This window comes from Solanum dulcamara, chromosome 11 (genome assembly GCF_947179165.1).
Source record: "Solanum dulcamara chromosome 11, daSolDulc1.2, whole genome shotgun sequence".
NCBI lineage: Eukaryota > Viridiplantae > Streptophyta > Magnoliopsida > Solanales > Solanaceae > Solanum > Solanum dulcamara.
Window position 1 is genome coordinate 41,507,826 of NC_077247.1, and position 24,232 is coordinate 41,532,057.

General features: G+C 33.5%; 2 protein-coding genes across 2 annotated transcripts; one reads left to right on the top strand and one right to left on the bottom strand.

Moving 5' to 3' along the window:
* Positions 1-1,377: 1,377 nt before the first annotated feature.
* On the bottom strand, positions 1,378-2,395 carry LOC129874993 (TLC domain-containing protein At5g14285). Its single transcript, XM_055950407.1, has one exon. The coding sequence runs from the start codon at positions 2,220-2,222 to the stop codon at positions 1,470-1,472; it is 753 nt and encodes a 250-aa protein (XP_055806382.1). The 5' UTR covers positions 2,223-2,395; the 3' UTR covers positions 1,378-1,469.
* Positions 2,396-12,736: 10,341 nt separating this feature from the next.
* Positions 12,737-23,573, top strand: LOC129874384 (uncharacterized). Its single transcript, XM_055949667.1, has 2 exons — positions 12,737-12,794; positions 22,973-23,573. Exon 2 carries the CDS (start codon positions 23,067-23,069, stop codon positions 23,517-23,519), a length of 453 nt encoding a protein of 150 aa, XP_055805642.1. The 5' UTR covers positions 12,737-12,794; positions 22,973-23,066; the 3' UTR covers positions 23,520-23,573.
* Positions 23,574-24,232: the final 659 nt, after the last annotated feature.

The following is a 24,232-nucleotide window of genomic DNA, read 5'->3' on the forward strand; positions in this document are numbered from 1 at the left end:
AAGACCTCAATGGCTCAACTAATTCATTGACCACTATGACACACAGTGCTATTCTTGATGTCCATTTGATGGTAATCAAGTGAATAACAATGATTTCTAGACTATGCATTTCGTAACACTGGCAGGAAGGAGAGCGATTATGCGTCCTGGGGTAATGGATCGAAACAGCTACTCTGTACTCAGATTAAATTTGAGTAAAGGTCTCCTTCCTGCGACTAAATAGTCCTGGTAATGAATCTAAACTGAAATTAATCTGTCATTATAACAAATTATAACGGTGAGCTCCGCTAAGGCTTAGATACGCATTTTGATGTGGGCAGAGAAGGAAATCAATAACACAACTCATACGATTCTTCTAGTCAAATTGCTACACAAAATTCTAACCGATTTCCAGAAAGCATATGGGACAGCGCTACTTCTAAAGCATACTGCAATAATGTTCAAAATGTTTAGTGTTCACTCTACACCCTTCTTCAGAAGGCAGAATTAGGCTAACTCTAATTGGACAAAAACATCCAATGCTGACCTTTCCGCTTATTAAGCAAAAGTCACCAGGTGACCCTTCCCTTACATTATCAACAAATTAAGATGCAAGAGCGCAGGTGCAGCCTCAAGTTAGCGACCTCTAGAGGACGATTAACATGCTTCAACCTAGAAGTCTTGTGATTGATGAAGTATATCATCAAATTTCTAAGCAAGGTTAACACCCCCACCCACCGGGCAACAATAATTGTGAGAAGAGTGAACATTCTCCACCTAAACTTCAGCTGCCAAATACCTATCTCCACCAGTTAGAGATCGAAAACTAGATGCTCTACAATCTCCACCAATGAACAGAGCAAACAGCCAAGTGTATTGGATTATGCATCACAGACCAGTTGTTTAAAAAAACATAATTCTCTACATATCAATACAAGATTGACCAAGGTTTCCTAGCAGGAAAGGTTCAAACCTTGACAAGTAATAAAATAAATCAATAGCACCTAAAATTTTAAAAGTACTACTTGATTCCTCCTAATCAATAATACATATCTATCAAATTAGCACACCCAACAGAAAGAATATTTACGAATTAAATAATGCACATTACTATTAGTCTTGTTGAGACAGTATGAATTAATTATATTCGCATTGGAAGGTAACCTAACCAGAAAACTTCACCAACAGCCAATGAAGTTTCCGACTCGTAATGTAAACAATATAGGATGAGACATCATAATAACAATTTAAACGATTCTGCCAACAGCGTCAAAGTTGTCCAAAACCTTGAAACACTGTATATCAATTCAACACCAGAAGGCCACTGCATATAATCCATTAATGGTTTTTGCAGACTATAGAGTAAATATATTTCTAAAATTTATGCATTCCAACAAGGGAGCAAACAGACAATGAAGGATTTGGTTTTTTTTCCCAATGTCTCATTCAATTAAACCATATAGGTAATTTGTAAACCACAATATTTTAGCTCACCTAACTTTTTTCTCAAATTTCCTAGGCATTTCTTTATACAGTTCAACCCAAAGATTTGAAACCCACAATATGCTAACAGAAATAGCAGTGACAACAACAAATACCCAAGAAACCCAAATCCATCTCGGTATTACGTTATCAGCAGCTCCACTAAGATAATACGAAAGCATCCTGTAAACAAAATACGGCCCAGCAATACCTCTCACCAATGAATACAGAACATAAAACGGAGGCGAAAGCAACGAATACATCTTCGCAGCAAACTCCACATCTGATTTCCTAGCATTAGCAAGAGTCCATGTGTTCTGTACAAAGCTAGTAACCTCCGCAAGAATCAAAAGTACAAGAATCGCATAAGCCCCATGATACACCATATACCTACACGTAACGAAAACGAAAAGGGTAGCAAGATGATGTCCAATGAAGAGAACATCACTAGGGTAGAAAATTAGGTAGTGTGTTAGGTCCATCAAGAAATAAGCTATGCTGTAATCAAGGACCATATTCTGAAAAGGGGTGTTGGGGGAGTGAAAATTACGATCTGGGTCGGCGAGTAGGGAAGTAACGGCGAGGAATACGGCGGGAGTACCGTGAAAGAAGGAGATAACGCAGCTGGAAGCTTCTGGACGGAGTTTAGGTTTCCATGAAGGGAAGATGATGAAGTAGGCAATGAGGTAAATGATGAAATAAAAGATGAAAAAGGAGAGGAGATTAGGAACGGAGGAAAAGAGAAGAATCGGAGGTTCCATGAATGAAAATCTGTGATAATTGATTGAGAATTTTAGGGTTTTATAGGAGAATTGGGGAAAATAGTCGGAGGAAGATGACGAAAAAGGTGAAGTTTGGTATGAATTTTGGAAAAATTGTACTTCTCGAGAAGGAGTAAGATTCCACCAAGCCAATGGACCTGAAGTTCCCTCGTTTTATTGTCGATTTTTTTTATATTACGTAAAGATTTGGACAGAAGAAAATAATTTATAATTTTTTTATATTTTATCTATATATATTATCATTATTATTTTTTGTGAAAGGGTCATAAGGTATATAATTAAAAGAATCGGGCATAAAATTGACTCAGTTTTTTTTTGTTGAGAAAATCAAGGAATATGATTTTCTATATATATTATCATTATTATTTTTTGTGAAAGGGTCATAAGGTATATAATTAAAAGAATCGGGCATAAAATTGACTCAGTTTTTTTTTTTGTGGAGAAAATCATTTTTTTAAGGAATATGTACAATTTGAATAAAAGTATAACTTTATCGGAGGGTGTTTGAGTTCATGCTCTTGAAGATAGAAATCTCTAATATTATTTATTTATTTATTTATATCGTATTTTTTACTAAATTTTGATTAAAACAGATTATATAATTAAGGAATAACAAGTTATAATGAACCGCAAAATTGAGTTTTCATAACTGAAAATATAGTTAGTTATCCATTGTAACTAGTTAAACTACGTATATGGGTTGTAATTAATTAATACAATATCAGTTTATATAAGTAATTGTGTGAATTAATATCTTTAGTATTTTGTTGGCTTCTTTATTTTTGTTATTTTTTTTATGAGCTTTTAATATATTTGTTCTTGAGTTGAGCGTTTACTAACATAATTTTCTTATTTTCTAAATTAGGATAAGATTTATATACACGCTATCCTTTCATACCTCAATAATATAATATGATCTATATACTTAGACTCAAGTATTATAAACGAGTTAATTTTCCAATTGTAGAATACGCAAGGCATTCATGCTTCTCACGCGTGACATTCAATTTCATGGTTTTTTTTTCCCTTTTCCTTTATGTTTTTAATTTGATATTAAATATTTATATTGAAGCCTGATTAAATTTAAATTTATTTCAGAAAATTTCATATTAAAAATAAAACACTCTTTAATAAAGACGATTTCATATCCATAAGCACAAATTCAAAATCTCAAATTAAAATTAATTTTCTTCTTATAAACGTCTTGATCAAATGACAACAACTTTATCGGTTACAGCACGGTTCGCCTCATATTTCAAAATTAAATAAAAAAATAAAAAAAAGGAACGCTTTGACAACCCAAAGCCCAAATACACTGGACTCTACTCCTCTCCCTGAGCTCGCTCTGATTTATGTCCGAAGCTTCAACTCAATCACAAATCTCAAGGAAGAAGCGGAAACAAAAGGTTGATTGCACGTTTTTTGGGAGGTTGGTGTTTTACTAGAAGCTTTTGGCACCAGTTATTGTGCCCACAATAAAGGCTGGGTAGTCAAGTGCGTAACACCTTGATAGTTTTCAAACAAATTTAATGTTGAGCCAAGCTAAAATAATCAAAATGACAAGTAATTATGATTGTGGAAAGCAGAGAAAGTGACAACCCAAAACCCCAAAACACCGCACCGCTCCCTGTTCTCAATCAAAATAGCCGCCGCTTCACTGCCTCATTATTTTCCATTACAACACTTGCATGTCGTTTCTCCCTCTTCTATCTCTCAGTGATTGCAAAGTTTATCCTCTCATCTGGCATGGTAGCTTACTTGTAGTGTTGTAGCTTTTCTTTTAAATTGTTTGTTCTCTCTATAGTTCTTCATTCTTTTTCACACTAATCAATTGTTGGCAAGAAGCCATCTCTGAAGTTGAACATGCAGCAAGCAGATGAAGTGAAGATGAAGAGAAAAACAAAGAAGAAAGAAGAAGAACTCAACCGACAGAAATAAAAAGAAGTCTCCAGAAGAAGAGAAGATAGAGAAGATATTTATGTCCAAATCTCCAAATAATGGACAGGTTCATCACAGCCATTGATTTGCCACATTAAATCATAGCCATTGATATTCAAGATAACATCACAACCATTGAAGCAATCTTGATGGATCAAATCTGGACCATACATCTCAATATACAACACCTGTACATAAAAACAAATTTAATTAGTTTGTTATATTTTTCAGCCAATGAGAATAGCACAAATATGTAGGATTTTTTTTATTTTCTTTAATAGATTATTAGTTAGGTATTTGTATATAAGATGGATGGATAGAATATTAATAGAGATATACAGAAAATTCCCAAATTTCGTCTCTTCAATCTTGATTTCCTTCATGGTATCAGAGCACTGATCTCGATCCACCTCTCAATTTCTGTATCATCATCTTCATTACTGTTGTCACATCTTCACCTTACTCACAAAAGGGTAAGCAGAAATGGGTGACAATGTTGCAGAAATGGGTGACAATGTTGCATCAGTTGCTGAAGCTGCAAATAACACCATGGTGACTTATGATGTAGGCCACCCATATCACCTCAATCCTTCAGATTCCCCTGGGATGAATCTCATCCATTCTATATTTGATGGAAAAGGTTTTCCAGGATGGAGAAGATCAATCTTCATAGCCTTGTCTGCAAAGAAGAAATTAGGCTTTATCAATGGATGCATTAAAGCACCAGAACTAACATCTAAAGATTATGAACAATGGAGCTGTGTAAATGATATGATAATAGCATGGCTTTTGAATGCATTATCTCTAGATATTAGAGATAGTGTCATTTACTCAAAAACAGCTAAAGAGCTATGGGATAGTTTGGAACAAAGATTTGGAAAGCTGGATGGAGCTAAACTCTATCAACTTCAAAAGGAATTGTCCACTGTAGTGCAGGGAAACAACAACATAGCTGGGTATTTTACCAAGCTTAAAAGGATATGGGATGAGCTAGATTCTCTTAACCTTGCTTCATATTGCACCTGTGTCTGTCTATGTGATGGTAAGGGTAAGTTAATGAAGTCACTAGAAGATCAAAAGTTAATTCACTTTCTCATGGGACTCAATGATGCCTATGCTCAAGCTAGGAGTACCATCATCATGATGAATCCATTGCCATCAATGGATGTTGCCTATTCTTTGCTACTTCAAGATGAAAATCAAAGAGAAGCTAGTGTTACTGCTTTCAGCATCCCACCTGATTCTGGTTCTTTTATGGTTTCTAGGAGAATGAAGGGAAACTACAAACCTGGAAATCAATTTAATAAGGGAGGAAATAGTCCTCATTTGAATGGACACAGTGTTGCTAAACCTAAAAGAGGAGGAGTTAGCCAGAGGTTCAAGCAGAGGAGAGCAAAATACAACTCTAATGTGTCTTGTACTTACTGTAAGAAGATAGGACATGTACAAGATGACTGCTTCAGACTTCATGGTTTCCCTGAAGATTTTGAATTCACCAAGCCCAAGGAGTATGGACACAATATCAGAGGGAATGCTGCTATAGGAAATGAAGAAGCTGAGAACATGAACTCCACACCTGCTGCTCAACCAACTCAATTTAGCAAAGAACAATACAATGAAATAGTCCAGCAGGTGTTAAAGGAAATGAAACTTTCCCACTCAAACTCATCAGGTTCAACTGTCAATGCCAATGCCATGGCTGGTACTATTTTAAAATATTCAGGATCATGCTTTGCAGCTTATAACACTAGCTCCTGGATCATTGATTCAGGGGCCTCAGAACATATGTGTTTTAATCCTAATTCCTTTTTAACCCTTAAGCCCTTGCCTGCACCATTGAATATAAGTTTGCCCAATTCTTTTAGAATTTCTGTCACACATGTGGGAAGTGTTCCTGTTCTCCCTAATCTAACCCTGAATAATGTCTTGCTTGTCCCAGATTTTAAATACAACTTACTTTCAGTTCATAGATTGTGTGTGCAACTTCAATGTGATCTTTTATTCACTCTTACTGGGTGTGTGTTACAGGACCCTTTCCTGAGGAAGGCACAAGTTTTTGGTGAAGTAGGGGATGGACTCTATCTACTCAAGCCTACTAAAATAGAGTCAAGTCAAGTCAAAGAAGTCTTTTCTATTCAAAAAGGAGGAAATTCCACAGTTCCTGTTCCTAGGGAAGTAGTTTCAAAGGTAGTAGCTACCAAAATTGTTCCCAGTTCTGTTTTAGTGTCCAATACAGAATGTAATACTTCCTCTGTTGGTATGCATGCAAATACTATTTCTAATGTAAGATTGTGGCACATCAGACTGGGGCACCTACCCTTTCCAGCAATGAAAAACTTAAGTTTCATTCATTTTCCTTCTTGCTCAAATTATGTGTGTCCTATATGTCCTCAAGCTAGACAAAGTAGACTACCTTTTCCATTGAGTTTCATCAAAACACAAAGAATATTTGAATTAATCCACATTGACACTTGGGGTCCCTTTAAGGAAGCTACTTATAATGATTATTCTTATTTTTTAACCATAGTGGATGACTATAGGAGGGGGACATGGACTTTTCTCCTGAAAACTAAATCTAATGCATTTCCAGTCCTCAGAGATTTCTTATTAATGGTGGAAAGACAATTTGAAGTAAAAGTTAAAAGGATAAGGTCAGATAATGCCTTAGAACTTGGAAAAGGATCACTAGAGGCAGCTTATCTCAAATCAACAGGGATCATTCATGAGACATCTTGTGTAGCTACACCTCAACAAAATGGAATTGTTGAGAGGAAACATAGACATCTGTTGGAAATAGCAAGAGGGTTATATTTCCAGTCTAAAGTTCCTATTCAATACTGGGGTGAGTGTATACTCACTGCCACTTATCTCATTAATAGACTGCCTACTAAGGTCTTGAAGAACAAATCCCCATATCAAGTTCTTTTCAGAAAATCACCATCCTACAACAATTTTAAGTGTTTTGGATGTTTGTGTTTTGTTTCTAGTCTGGCACAACATAGAGACAAATTCCAACCTAGAGCTAAAACATGTGTTTTTTTGGGATATTCTCAGACTCAAAAGGGGTATAAAGTTCTGGATATGGAAACCAGGAAAGTGTTTGTTTCTAGGAATGTAAAGTTTCATGAAGAATACTACCCTTTTGCCAAAATTCCTCATTCAGGTGGGACTCTTTTTCCACCATTTGATCTTGCTGCTGAGCCTACCAAGCCTATCTCTAGCTCACCACATTTTCATTCAGCTGCTCCACCTCCACCCTCACTCACACCCACACCTAACACTCCAAGTTCTTCCTCAGATTCACCATCTACTTCTCAAATTCTTCCTCATGATGTGCCTTCTGGCTCACATTCTGTCTTTCCTGACCTTCAACCATCTCATACTCTAACTCTACCTCTTTCCACTAGACAATCAACCAGAATTAAGCAGGCACCTGCTTACCTTCAAGATTTCATCTGTAACAGTATTCAGTTGACTGATGTTACAAATTCCTGCTTCATTCATCCCACTACACCAACCATTTTCTCTTTTGCATCTCTATCTCTCTCCAACCAGACTCTGCTTCAATCCTTTTCACAAATCTCAGAGCCTACAAGTTATGCTGAGGCAAGCCAACACCCTGGTTGGGTCCAAGCAATGGAACCTGAAATTCAAGCCCTACAAGATAATAACACATGGTCAGTAATGGAATTACCTGCCGGAAAGAAACCTTTGCCATGTAAATGGGTATTTAAAGTAAAACATAAATTAGATGGATCCATAGAAAGGTTGAAAGCCAGACTGGTTGTAAGGGGGGATGTTCAACAAGAAGGCATAGATTTTACTGAAACTTTTTCCCCAGTGGTCAAAATGACCACTATTAGATGTTTACTCACAGTTGCTATCAAGAAAGGCTGGAGAGTGTCTCAACTTGATGTCAACAATGCTTTCCTACATGGTGAATTGCAAGAGGAGGTTTATATGAGATTCCCAGCAGGTTTGGACCCTCCTTCACCTAGGCATGTTTGTCTTCTCAAGAAGTCCTTGTATGGCCTTAAGCAAGCATCTCGACAGTGGTATGCTAGGCTTGCTGGAGCTTTAAGTTTCAAAGGATATACTAGTTCTTTAAATGACTATTCTCTGTTTTTCAAGACTACTGGTGGTCTTGTTTCCATTATTGCAGTTTATGTGGATGACATTTTACTCAAAGGTGATGCTGTTTTTGAAATTCTTGATGTTACTCACTTTCTCAATGCTGAATTTAAAGTCAAAATGTTGGGTGATATCAACTATTTTCAGGGTATGGAAATAATCAGGGAAGCCTCAGGTTTCATCATCAGTCAACGACAGTTTACTATGAATCTTCTTAAGGAATTTGACTGCACTGGTTCAAGTGTATCCTCACCTCTTGACCCTTACATGAAGTTGCAAGCTGATGATGGACCTTTCCTGGACAACCCCACTGCATATCGGCATCTAGTTGGAAAATTGAATTTTTTGACTCATACTAGACCTGATCTTTCCTATGCCGTTCTGTGCCTTAGTCAATACATGCAGCGGCCTTGTCTTTCCCATTTCTCCGCTGCTCTGAGGGTGCTTCGTTATCTTAGGGAAGATCCAGGCCAAGGTATTCTTCTCTCATCTCTGCCTTCTTTTGATCTCCTTGCTTTTTGCGACGCCGACTGGGCTTCCTGCAAGGACAGTCGTAGATCAGTTAGTGGTTTCTTTATTACACTGGAAGGTGCTCCTATTTCGTGGAAATCAAAGAAACAGATGTCTGTTTCCCTTTCTTCTGCCGAAGCAGAGTACAGATCGATGAGACGAGTTACAGCGGAGCTTACCTGGTTAGTGCGTCTACTGGATGATCTATCTACTCCTCCATCTCTCCCTATTCCTCTTCATTCTGATAGTCAGGCAGCTATTCATATCGCTCGGAATCCGGTCTTCCACGAACGCACGAAACACGTTGATTTGGACTGTCACTTCGTGCGTCAACAATTTCTCTCCGGTCTGATTTCACTGCACTTTGTTCCTTCTCATCATCAGCTTGCCGATTTGTTTACCAAGCCTCTTTCTGGGGCTTCTCACCGTGCGTTGATGGACAAGTTGGGTGTTATGACCCTTCCCCCCAACTTGAGGGGGGATGTTGGCAAGAAGCCATCTCTGAAGTTGAACATGCAGCAAGCGGATGAAGTGAAGATGAAGAGAAAAACAAAGAAGAAAGAAGAAGAACTCAACCGACAGAAATAAAAAGAAGTCTCCAGAAGAAGAGAAGATAGAGAAGATATTTATGTCCAAATCTCCAAATAATGGACAGGTTCATCACAGCCATTGATTTGCCACATTAAATCATAGCCATTGATATTCAAGATAACATCACAACCATTGAAGCAATCTTGATGGATCAAATCTGGACCATACATCTCAATATACAACACCTGTACATAAAAACAAATTTAGTTAGTTTGTTATATTTTTCAGCCAATGAGAATAGCACAAATATGTAGGATTTTTTTTATTTTCTTTAATAGATTATTAGTTAGGTATTTGTATATAAGATGGATGGATAGAATATTAATAGAGATATACAGAAAATTCCCAAATTTCGTCTCTTCAATCTTGATTTCCTTCATCAATCACCGAAACAGAGAAATCATCACAATCAATTTTGTTCATTGGCACTCTCATCAATCCCCAAAACAGTGAAACCCACGCTTCAAAAATCTCTGGAAACCCCCGTTCCAACTCAAAGCCTGAAGCGTTCGATTCCTACTTCACCTGAGGCGAGGGAAGACTACTTGTGAGAAAGGTCCAAAGGTACAACTACTTCTCCTTCTCCATTTCTCATCGCGGTGCTTATAATGATTTTACACGTCTTTGCATCACATTGATGTTGGAGGTATCAGTTTTCTACTGAAATTCAGACCTTTGTAGCGGCCTAAAATGTTCTTGTAAATGTTATTTTTGAACCTAGTACAAATATCAAGAAATATTTTAGATCCAATAAATAAATAAAAGACATTTTAATATTTTTTTCAATAATTCAAAGACACTTTTTTTCATTAAAAATGTATAGAAAGTGTTAAATTATTTTTAATTCTTATAGTATTAAATGTATCATATAAAAAATCAAAATATAAAATTTATTGGGCAGAAGATAAAGTCAATAAATTTATTCGGCGGAATATATAGTTTGAAACGAACTTTCAATCCAATTCTAGCTCTTCCCCATGTGTTTGAGCTAGGGGGTATCAAATATGGCCTACATTTCGATGGTCCATTTGATTTGTTCAAAATCTTATCACTTGTGAATGAGATAAAAATATTATGGGGTATTAATTTTTGCTATTTTTTTAAAGTAATATTTGGGAAAAATTATTTGAATGTGTATTTTTTAATAAATAATTACTGATTTCAGCGATTTTTTTTTATTATCATCTATAGCAATACTATGATAAATTTACTATGTATTAAAAGTAAATTATGCATGCAATATGAATGTATTATAAGTGTTTTAAAATATATTATGCTTGTTTGGTAAGAAATTAACACAATATATTATAAGTGATTAAAGTGTGTGATAAATATATTATCTATGAATAAAATTTGTATATGTGTTTTATAAATTATTCTCGATAATATATATTAAAATTATATTATAAATATATTACAAGTGTTCAGTAAAAAAATAATATTATTGCTATTAATAAAAAATATTTTCTTATTATAGCATATTTATGTAAGTTTTCCTAATATTTTATATAACCTTTTTTTATGAATATCCAATATTAGGAAATTTATTGCAAAATATATATATTTTCGCTTCTTCTGGTTTTGCTTCTACTTATTCAGATGCATGTCTTAAAATTTTAGTTAATCAGTCATATATAACTGAGCACAATCATAAATGAAAAAAATTAAAAGAGTGCTAATAATTTGTTAAGTTTGTTGCTATTTGACAAATTGTAGTCTATTCTTTATTATACATGAAACTTATGTTTCAAATTTGAGATTATTTATAATAAATTTGAGTGTTGGAATTTTAAAAATAAAATTATTATTTTTGGACAAAAAATTCCAAACATGCACACAAGCTTTGGCTAATTTTTAACATGAATCTCATAATTCGTGTCTGACTGAAACTCAAACATATTTCAAAAAAGTTAAAATGGTTTAAAATGTGTTTGTTAGATTTGTTATTGTTTTGATTAAAATGATGATTGAAGTCATTATGATATAAATGTGATTTATATTTTAAATTTGAGCTTATTTGAAGTAAATTTGAGTGTTAATTTATTGAAATTTGAAGAGCAAAAAAAGGACAAAAAAAATTGAGACACATTTTATGAGATTTAAGACAATTTATACATGTACTTGAGAAGAAGATTTTAAACCTAAATCGGATATGTCTCAATCATTTGTTGAATGGCGATCCCAAAAGGGGGCATTTGTGACCCCCGCACCCCTCTATAATATCCTTGAATCATGTAATTTGTGAAGGGACAGAATTATTTCTCCCGAAGTTTAATTTAAAAATCAAACTTCCCCAATTTTTAATAATAATTATTTTTTATCCTAATTAAAATTTTAAAATGCCTATTTTATCTTTTGTATTATCAATTTTTATCTTCTTTTTTTTTACTTTTTTAAAATCATGATTTTTTTATTCTAGGTAAAAATATTTCTATTAAAGACAAAAATTATTTTTTCTATTCGAAAAAACTAAAGTAAATTTTTTTTAATTGAATATATAAATTATTGACGTTCTATAATGAGATAAATGAGTAGAGTAAAAAGTGAATATTTTAATAATAATCAAAACTCTAATTTATACTATTTATCTTTCTTAATCTAAGTATTTATAGATTTTTATTTAAGCACATTAAAATTATAAGTTGAATAATTTTTTTAATCAATTTGTAATTAAAACTTATGTTATTATTTATGATTATTATTTTAATATTACAAGCATTTAATATGTATATGTATATAAATGCATGTTTCAATTCTTTCTTATTCTTAAATGTCTGAATAGATAAATGATTTTTGTTTATCAATAATAAAATATTTTTTAAATTAAAAAATAAAAAATTACTTACAATACAAATAGATAATCTTTTAAATTTTTTATAGGATATACCTTTATTTTTATTAATATTTTTCTTTTATTTTTGAAATATATTTAAAAGCTATTATATTATCTATTATTTTTATTTGTATAAATAGGTGATGGAAGATAGAAAATCAAGGGCAAAATAGACATTTCAAGATAGGGGGGATAATTATTGTTAAAAGTTGGAGGGAGTTTGATTTTTAAACGAAATTTCGGAAGGGGGGAGGAATTATTTTAACACAGTTTATGAAATATATATATAGATAATTTTAAGTGTTTGTCAATAACTTTAAGCCATATAAAAGTAATGACTTGAGTCACTCATAAAAGAGTCATGAGGATGACATCGATGAAGCTAGAGGTCCAGTCAAAAAACGTGGAAGGCGTGACATATGTCATGCCTACCCTACTGTACAACTTGTCTTATGAATGCATGGAGTCCACCATTTCCAATGGTAGGTGATAAAAGAGAGGCTGCTTCCAAGGGGACTACTACTACTACATGCTCCGACGATTTTAAGGTTTGTTAGATTTTTCTTTCTTTTATAAGGTTACTCTTACTCACCATTAAAATTGAGTCAAAATAGAATTGAACAACATTGCTTTGACATGTGGGTGAGTTACACAAAATCGAAGTGACAACTCATTCACTTTGTAAGTTAAATAAATAATTAAAAATTGACATAAGAAAGTTTTCAAAAAAAAAAATGATTTTTAGAAATACACAGAAAAATATATAATTTTTTTGTGAAAATATATGAAAATTTTATCTTCTCTTGGCTTAATTTACAATAAAATCATTTAATAAATTTACTCAATTTCTTTTATAATTGTGTGAAATATGGTTAAATTCACTAACTTTCTGTATATCTATATAAAAAAATTGATTATAGCCAAAGTAATATAACACCTCTTCACAACCAACAAATATTATTGTCTTTTTTCTTCTTTTTAGCATTTGTTGGTTGCTCCCACCCACCCACCCTCCCCCGGCCCTCACATTCTAATGCAATTATTCATTTATTAATTAAACGCTAATACTAATTTTTGAAAAGTCACCATCTGATTCATAAACGTCAGGTACATTGATAACTGAACTGCTCAATTTAAATGCTCTTATTTACAATAGGAAATGATAACAGTTAATTTGTTAATTGTGAAAATAAAGGAAAAAATAAAATAAGGTGAAAGAGGAATTGCCAATAGGGGCAAATATACTTGTTTATAGTTTTTTTTTACTGAATATTGGATGATTTTAAAAAAAATTATATGTGAGCATTTTGTTACTTTATTTATTTTCTCTTATATTATACAGTAATTAGATTACTTGAGAACAAAGATGATAATGAACTTGATAAACACATCTTAACATTTAGAAAGTCTTAAATATGGATCAAAAGGAATTAAATCACTATCACCAATGTTTTTTTCCAACAAATATCTATATTTTTTTTTCACCTTTAACACATATTAGAGTAAAATTTTACTGAACATAGATATAGTTATTGAACTCTTTTTTTTTTTTTTTTTTACTTAGCCAATAATAACAACATAATCTCTCTCACAAGTACTTTGCACTGCAATTTTCCTCCTTTTTCTCCTTAGCTTATGCTTTCCCAACCTGACAACCAATCCCAGCCACCATGAATCTCACTTAAACTCAGTATTTACTCTCCGGGGAAACACTCTCTCATAGTCAAAGTTTTCGAAGATAAGTGTCAAAAATACATTTAAGTTATAACTTTTTGTTAGTATCATACCTAAATCACTAATTAATTTGAAAAACGCATCTCAGTGGTGTGTATAATACACTTTCTCTTTTATTTGAAAAATGAATAAAATAATTCACTTGACAAAATAAAATAAACTTTTAATATTAATTAAAAATTAATGATCAAAGCATTACTATCCAAAAAAAATATTATTTTTTAAAAATTATTTTTTAATAAAATTTAAAATATTTTTCTCACCCAACTCTACCACCTCCTTCTACCCAATCCACCCCGTCCTCCACCCCACCTCCTCGACAATCCCCTACCCTTGCATTTTTTTAAATTTCTTTTATAAAATAATTTTGAAAAATTCTAACTTCACCTCCTCTTCACTGCTTTATAAAAAAATTGATATTATTTTTATTTTTTAAAAAAATAAGATTTTACCACTCCATCTAACTCTCTGCTCTTATTTTTTTTATATTTTTATCATTTTGTGTTAAATATATACATATATTTTTAGAAAAATATTTTTTCTACTTGCATACCAAATATAACAAAAACAATTTTTTTAAATAAAATCTTGCGGCAAGATATATATATAACACAAAACGAGAAAAAAAATTAAAAGCGAAGGATTAGGTGGGTGGGATAGAATTATTTCTTTTAAAAAATTTAAACAATATCTAAATTATTATATGAAAAGAGGGAGATGAAGTAAGAATTTCTTCTAAAAAAATTTCAAAGAAAACTAAAAAATAAACTAAAAATTTGAGGGGGGAGGGTACGATGAAAGGAAGTGGTGGAGTGGGTAAAAAAAATATTTTATATTTTATTTTATAATATTTTTTTTGGGATAATAATATTTTAATATTTAACTTTAATTAATAACAATAATTTATTTAATTTTTATCAAAGTGGAATATTTTGTCAATGTGGAGTGTGATGTGATAATTTTTTTAAAATATAAGAGAGTATACTACACACATAATGATGAGAGTGGAATAAAAGAGAGATGTATGTTTCTCAAATTAATAATTGATAGTTTAAATATGAAATTCAGACTTTCAATAGTTTAGGTATGAAAGTAAAAAATATATATAATAATTCAAATGATTTTTTGACACTTATTTCAAATTTTCGGGAAAGCAATAGGTCATCAACTTCTCAAACAAAAATTAACATATCTTGGAGACCTACAGAGCCTATAAATTTAATTGACTTGGGCAATGATTTTTCCCTAATCAAATTCCAACAAGAGGAAAATATGATTACGACCCTTCATAATGGATCATGGTTCATTTTTAATCACTTTTTGTCCTTATGAAAATGGGAATCCAAATTCGTCGTTTTTACTGTGAAAATCAAATGTTAGCGGAATTGCTAGCCACATTTGTTGAAATTAATAGTCAAACTTTGATGAAAGTTGATAGCCAAATTTTGTAGAAATTGACTTTTACATTTTGTTCAAATTTTGTTAGTCAAATATTGGTGAAAGTTGGCAACCTAAACTTTGTAAAAATTGGTTGCCAAATTTATGTCAATCAAGAGGTTCAAAAACTCTATAAATAAAGTAGCAATTGAACATTTGAAAGTACACTAAAATAGAGAAAGCAATATAGAGAATAGAGAGTAATCCACAAACTATTTCTTAGTTTGTGAGAAAATATTGTGGAGTAATATTTTAGTGAGTTGTGTGAAATAAAAGAGTGTTGTTCTTATAAAAGAGTAGTCATATTTTGATACTATTAAGTTGTCATCATTATTATTGTATCATATTTACCCCTTTATAATATTTGGTGTCGTTGTTACTCTCTTGTTATTGCTATTTAACATGAATATTATCCTGAGAGAGATTATCATTTTTCAACATCGTGGTATCAGAGCCATGGAAAGTAATAGTCCACTGTCCTTTCAATACTTTCGTCTTACAAAAGAAAATTATGAAAAATGATGTCTACGAATGAAAGTCATTCTTGGCTCTCAAGATGTTTGGGGCATTGTTGACAAAGGGTATACAAAACCCACTAATAAGGAAATTGTCCCAAAATGAAAAAGAGGTCTTGTTAAAGACAAGAAAGAAAGATCAACGGGCCCTCACTCTCATCCACCAATGTTTGGATGATGGCATGTTTGAGAAAGTGGCTGATGCAACCACCTCAAAAGAAGCTTGAGAGATTTTACAAAATTCTGTCCAAAGAGTTGATAAAGTAAAGAAGATAAAACTCCAAACTCTAAGGGCTGATTTTGAAGTTTTAAAAATGAAAGAATCCGAATCCATTTTAGATTTCTCTTCAAGATTGATGGCCTTTGTGAATCAACTAAGAAGGTACGAGGAGGAAGTAGATGATATGCATGTGGTAGAAAAGATCCTTCGCTCTTTTACACCTAAATTTGATTATGTGGTGTGTGTTATTGAGGAGTCTAAAGATTTAGACTCTATAACAGCAGAGCAATTGGAATTTTCTTTACAAGCCCACGAAGAAAAGATGAAAAGGAGAAAAGAAGAGCCATTAGATCAACTTCTTAAAACTCAGACATCCTTCAAAGATCTAGAAGGTGTAAAACGTTATAGAGGAAATGGACAATGGCGAGGCCATGGCGGTTGTGGTGGTCGTGATGGCCGTAGAAGAGGAAGAAACTATATTAACAAATTCAACAATGAAGATAAAAGCCACTAATCATTCAGAGATCGTGATCGTGGATAACAAAGAGGTAGATGCCATAGAGCTTATCAAGGTACCTATGAAATGAGGTATGACAAATCTAAAATTGAGTGCTATAACTGTCATAAACTTGGACATTACTCTTGGGAATATTGTAGCAATGTTGAAGAGAAAGCTAACGTTGTTGACAATAACAAAGACGAAGATGAGTCAACACTGTTAATGACACTTAAAGAAGAAGATACAAATGATTGCAGTTCATGGTATCTTGACAATGGAGCAAGTAATCTCATGTGTGGACACAAAGAAAAATTTATGTAGATAAAGAAGACAGTGAAAGGTAATGTGTCTTTTGGAGATGCCTCAAAGGTCCAAATTGAAGGGATAGGTACATTTTGATATCTTGTAAATATGGTGGTCATAAATTGATTAATGAGGTTTACTATGTGCAAAAATTGAAAAGTAATATTGTGAGTTTGGGTCAACTATTTGAAAAAGAATATGATATTCATATGAAAAATATGCATCTCTAGCTTAGAGATTCAAGTAACAACTTAATAGAGGAGGCGAATTCACTTCAAAAGAATTTAATGACTCTTGTCAATCTCATGGAATTTGCCACCCACTAACGATACCTTACTCGCCCCAGCAAAATGGAGTTGCAGAAAGAATGAATAGAACAATTCTTAATATGGCTAGATGTATGTTGAAAGCTAAAAGTATGCCAAAAGAATTTTGGGCCGAGGTTGTTTCTTATACAGTTTATTTGAGCAACAGGTCTCCAACAAAAAATGTGCGAAATCAAATGCCTTAAGAGACATGGAGCGGAAGAAAGCCTAGTGTCAATCACTTGAGAAACTTTGGAAGCATAGCCTATGCTCATGTTCCACATCAAGGAAGAGCTAAACTTGATGATCGAAGTGTCAAGTATGTGTTTATTAGATATGACGCGAGTTCGAAAAGGCCATAAGTTATACAACCCAAACAATAAAAAGGTGGTAGTGAGTCGTGATGTTGCATTTGATGAAGAAGCGGCATAAAATTAGGAGACACTAGGAAGAAAGAACATATGATTTTCTTCCATATTTTGGAGATGGAGAAGAACAGGAGATCATGGCACCTACACAGGATGTTACCCCCCTACTTCACCAGCAAATATTGCATATCTGTCTACTCTAGAGAGTTCAAGTGAAAGGCTGCATAGAATGTGAAGTATTCAAGAACTCTATGATAACACAGAAGAAGTTACTAATTTGATTTCTTATGTTGTCTCTTTACTGATAATGAACCAATGAATTTTGATGAAGCTGTTACAGACAAAAGGTGGAGACAAGCCATGGAGGAGGAAATTCAGTCAATCAAGAAGAACAACACTTGGTAATTAACAACTCTTCCTAAGGATCATCAAGCAATTGGAGTTAAATGGGTATACAAGGCAAAGAAAAATGCTCATGGAGAAGTAGAAAGATACAAGGCAAGACTTGTGGCTAAAGGCTACAAACAAAGGCATGGCATTGACTACGAGGAAGTCTATGCACCCGTTGCCCGCAAGTAGACGATTCATCTGCTGATTTCTTTGGCAGCGCAAATAAAGTGGAAAATCCATCAACTAGATGTCAAATCGTCATTCTTGAATGGAATTCTTGAAGAAGAGGTCTATGTTGAGCAACCATTGGGTTTTGTAATAAAAAATCATGAAGATAAGGTGTTGAGGTCGAAGAAAGCCTTATATGGGTTGAAGCAAGCTCCAAGAACGTGGAATAGTCGCATTGACAAGTACTTTCAAGACAATGGATTTACTCGTTGTCTCCATGAATATGCTCTTTACATTAAAGTTATACTAATGGAGATATTTTTCTTGTTTATCTTTATGTTGATGATCTTATTCCGACGGGTAATAACCCAATTTTGTTTGAAGCTTTCAAGAAAGCTTTGTCCCTTGAGTTCGAGATGACGGACATAAGGCTCATGTCATATTACTTGGGCCTAGAAGGGAAATAAATGGAGGAAGGCATTATCATATCTCAAGAAAGCTATACAAAGGAGATTTTGAAGAAGTTCAACATGTTCGATTGCAACTCAGTGAACACCCCAATGGAAAGTGGAATAAAATTGTCAAAGTTTGATAATGGTGAAAAAGTAGACTCCATTTTTTTCAAAAGTCTCGTAGGGAGTTTAAGGTACTCCACATGTACAAGACTAGATATACTCTTTGCAGTTGGAGTAGTAAGTCGCTTTATGGAAGCTCCTACCTCCACTCACTTGAAGGCCACTAAAAGAATTCTTCGTTACCTAAAAGGTACGATCGACCTTAGGCTATTTTATTTTTCTTCTAATGATTTTAACCTTGTGGGATATTGTGATAGTGATTATGCGGGAGATGTTGATGATAGAAAAAACACATCTGATTTTATGTTTTTCTTAGGTGATTGTGTTATTTGTTGAAGGAACTCAATCTGCTACAAATTGAAGCCACAATGATTTGTGTTGATAACAAATCTGTGCAAGCACTTGCCAAGAATTCGGTATATCAAGACCGGAGCAAGCATATAGACACAGGATATCATTTTATTCGAGAATGCATTGCCAAGAAAGAGGTAAAACTCAAGTATGTGAAATCTCATGATAAAGTTGCGGATATCTTTATAAAGCCTCTCAAATTTGAAGATTTTCAAAGATTGAGATCAAGCCTTGGAATAAAGAAGAAAAATCAAAATTAAGGGAAAGATTTGTGAAAATCAAATGTTAGTGGGATTGGTAGCTACATTTGTTGAAATTAATAGTCAAATTTTGGTGAAAGTTGATAGCCAAACTTTGTAGAAATTGGCTTCCACATTTGCTCAAATTGTTAGTCAAATATTGGTGAAAGTTGGCAACTTAACTTTATAGAAATTGGTTGCCACATTTATGTCAATCAAGAGGTTCAAAAACTCTATAAATAGAGTAGCAATTGAACATTGAAAAGTACACCAAAATAGAGAGAGCAATAGAGAGAATAGAGAGTAATCCACAAATTATTTCTTAGTTTGTGAGAAAATATTGCGAGAGTAAATGATTTGTGGAGTTGTGTAGAGGAGGGTGGAAGGAAGATGTGGTAAAATTTTGAAGAAATTTTTCGACGTCGGTGGCGATAGCGGCCGGTGGCGGCTGACTTGAGTGGTGCAGCTGCTTTTTGGAGAAGGTGAGGATGGAAGGAAAAAAAATAGTTTCCTCCCTCTTTCAAATTTTTTCCCCTCCTCAATTTTATCCATCCATGTCTCATTTTATAAAATTATTGTATTGAAATCATGGGCTCAAAATCATTAGCTAATTAAATATTTGGGTAATATAATATTTATCTGTGTTCTAACATATTGTTATACTGTGCTACAAATATTAAAATAAATAGGAAACAAATGTAATCAACGACACATATAAAAAATATAATTTATTAAAAAAATAATGATTTAATAGACAAGACAATATTAAAAAAATTGATTGACTGTGACAAAAATATTAATAATTAAAATTAACTAACATTCAAAATGAATTAATGAAAAATCCTAATATTTTGAAAAATAAGGATAATAATCGATAAATTATTCTAAAATTGAAGAAAAATGTATTTTGAACTATTTAAAGAATAAAAACTTAAAAGTATTAATTTTGCAGAAGTCGGATCAAAATTAAGTGTCAACAACCGTCTCTTTCTTTGGATAGGATCGATGAAAGAGATAATAGACAAAGAAAATTGACCACTTCAATTTTTGTCGTACGCATGACCTTCAGATAAGGGTGTGGTTTAATTGAAAGTTCCACATTATGTTGCGTCCTTTTTGACGTAACCTTTACTTGTGGTTGAATTGAGAATGCACCCTTTTGGATGTTGTCGTAAAAACTAAGATAAAACTCATTAGTTAAAACAAAATTAAAGAAAAAGTTAATATCTCTTACGATACTTTATGTCATTTTTTTGGCACACTTTCGTGGATATGTTGTTGTCTTGGTGCTTCAATATCATCTTTCCTTCAAAGTCATGCATGCTGACACCCTTGATCTAATTGTTGAAGCGTGGTGTGAGTCCGTTGAAAGGACAAACAATATCCATCGACGGGATATTTGGAAAAATGAATACATGTCCATTGGTAGGACATATGACAATGATCCATCAGTAGGATACAAATCCATGTCCAACTATAGGACGAATGAAGATCCATCGATCGGATGATAGTGATCCATTGGTAGGATAATGAGGGTATGATCATCGGTAGGACGAATGACGATCCATTGGTAGGATGATGTTGCATGTTCATCAATAGGACGAATGACGATCCATCGATAAGATGATGTTGCATGTCCATTGGTAGGATGAATGAAGGTCCATAGGTAGGATATGATGTATGTCCATTGGTAAGACGAATGAAGGTGATCCATCGGCAGGATATGATGCACGTTCATTGGTAGGAAGAATGAAGTGATCCATCGGTAGGATATGGTAGGACGAATGAAGGTGATCCATTGATTGGATATTTCGACAAAATAATTGTTTGTCCATCGGTAAGACGAATGAAGATCCATTGGCAGGATATAAATGCGTATTCATCGATAGGACGATTGAAGATCCATTGGTAGGATATGTTGGTCCATCGATAGGACGAATGATTATCCATTTATAGGATGATGTTGCATGTCCATCGATAGGACGAATGACAATCAATCGATAGGATAATGATGTGGCCTCAATAGCCTTTGCACATTGTCATGTTTGGTATCAATGTGACTGAAGAATATTCTTTAAATGCCAAATAAAAATGCAATATCATCCTTAGATGATTTGGATGATGCACGACCCCCTTGAGCTCTAGATGAAAATGCAATAAACACTACCACCTCCGATAATGTAACATGAATGGCCCTCTCGGTAATGAAAAATGCAATGTCATTTTCTTGTTCCTTTCACATAAAAAAAAGGCATTGTTATGTGCAGATACCTGGGTTTTCCCCTAATTTCTAATCGATATCAACGTCGTGCTTTCCAATTTCTCATTGACAACTTCAACATTCATCTTGCAGTATGGAAAAGTAAATTCATGACCATGGCAAGGTGTACTACTAGATCTGATTAGATCGACTCTTTATAGCCTAGCAAATCATGTACGTAATCCAATTCACTATGCTTCCAAAAAGTGTGACAACCACACTTAGTTTCAAAGTGCTTTTCTTTGTGGGTCTACTAACCAAGCTCGCAAACTCCACCTTATTAAATGGAATATATCACTTCTAATTGAGCTTCCAGGGGTCTTGGGATCCAGGATCTCCACTTCAAAAATCAAGTCCTCATTGCTAATCTCTCATGGCGTTTAGTAACTAAGCCCTTCTCTCTTTGGTCCCAACTACTCACAACTCATTATATTCCTTATAACGCTGACTCCAAAAAGACCACCACTCCTTCGTGGCGTAACATAGTTAGGGGATGGGCAACTTGTCAAATAGGAATGTTGACAACAAAGAGACATTTTTGAGAAAGATGCTTGGTTAACAGCGAACAAATGTCTTGAAAAAAATTATAGGCCCTCTACCTCAGAAAGACCTAACACAGAGTGTGGCAAATTATATCAGTGATCACCACTGAAATTTAGACCAACTACTTTACAAGCTGAACGATACTACTATCCGTCACATAAAATCTATCTATATTTGTATATAGACGGACGCTAGAGATACTCGTATTTGGGGTTTAACCACTGACAGAATTTTCACTACTAATTAAGTCCTTATACAAAGCCTCACATCCATCCCCCAATGACTCTTCCCTCAACATCTTTCTTTGGATTTGGAAACTTCCTATACCATCCAAATTACGATTTTTGTTTGGCAATGCTGCCACTAAAGGATACCTACTACAGTCCATCTAGCACATATTGACATTTGTCTAACAGATACATATTTTTAATGCCACAGCTCAGCTGAAAACATAAATTATATCTTATTATTCTGTCCACATGCCTCATATATGTTGCCTCAACTGAAGCTATTACACCTACTCAATGTCCAAGACTTGAGGAATATAAAGACGATGATCTGGATTCCCCATCTTATCAATAAAATCGTCCATACCGACATTTATTCTATTCCTCCAGTCATCCTTGTTTGCTTTGGACTTTGGACCCTTTGGACGAATCGAAATAATAATCTCTTTAACCACACAAATAACTTCCCTGATCATCGTCAATTTCTACAACGGGTAATTGAAAGCTACCAGGAATTTCATTACAATCAATTTAACCTGGTCACCTCCTACTAAATTAATTTAAGTTGAATACTAATGATGCATATCCGCAGGACACGGGAAGAGACGGCTTTGGCGGAGTCACTCGTGATTTTGCTTATTGGTTTTTTGGGTTCACTAGAAAATTCCTCTTCCATATCTACTGAGATGTTAGCGTTATTTCATGATTTACGCATTGCACAACAGCACAACATTCAGCCTTTAGAAATTGAAATTGACTCTCAGGCGGTAATACGTTTATTGTGTAATCCACATACTCATGCGTCTCACCTTTTGCCTGACTGCAAGTGGTTACTACATCAGCTGAATGATCCACCACTATGGAACAGGTACAGGGAAAACAACGGAGTAGCAAATAGATTAGATAAAGAAGCCACTACAAACAACTTTTTGAAAAGAGATTGTTGTGTTGGACGTGCCACCGGATTCTGTCAACTCAGCCTACAGAATGATCAAAAAGGAATTTCAAGAATACGGAATATATCAGCTTTCTCTAGTAATCATATTAGTTTAGATAGTAGTAACTTAGGTACCTCGCTTAACGTTTTGTATCCGTCACTTTCGTCTTTTTGTGTACTTTGCATTCTTTGGGTAGCATAATCCCTATATCGATGTTTAGTAATATATGCAATATCTTTGTTTACCAAAAAAGAACTCTTTTTTTTCCTGATGAAATATATTTACGTTTATTTAGAAAATGCATGAAAACTAATTTAACTAGCAATATTCTTTTTTATGTTTAATGCTTTAAAATTATAATAGTGAATATAATTACGTTTATTTAGAAAGGGCATAAAAACTAATATACCTAGCAATATCTTTTATAATTATAATCCAATACTTAGAAATTATAATAATAAAAATATTTTTTGACTTTTTATATAATGACGAATTTATAAAATAAAATAAAAACATTCCATTGGTTCTCATTCCGAAGACTCGGGCTTAAGGGACACGTGATGTATGTACCCAAAAACTTTGCAGCTTGAGCTCTAGGTGACTGCCACGTACACTATTATCCTTTACCATCTTATCCGCAAACTTAAAAACGAAAAGAAAAAACACAAAAAAATAGATAATATAATAAAATTATTATTTTATTTATTTTCTCAAGAGCGTGCAAAATCAATATAAGTAAAAATGAACAGGGAGTAATTCACACTGAAACATTTCAGTAAGTTCAAAATTCATTTTAAACTCTACATGCAAAGAGAATATTTGATGTTTCTATTCATATTAGTGACTTAATTTCTTTGTAGTATTAAATTTTTTATTTCTTGTTCCTAAAAAACTACTAGCATATTTTACGTGAA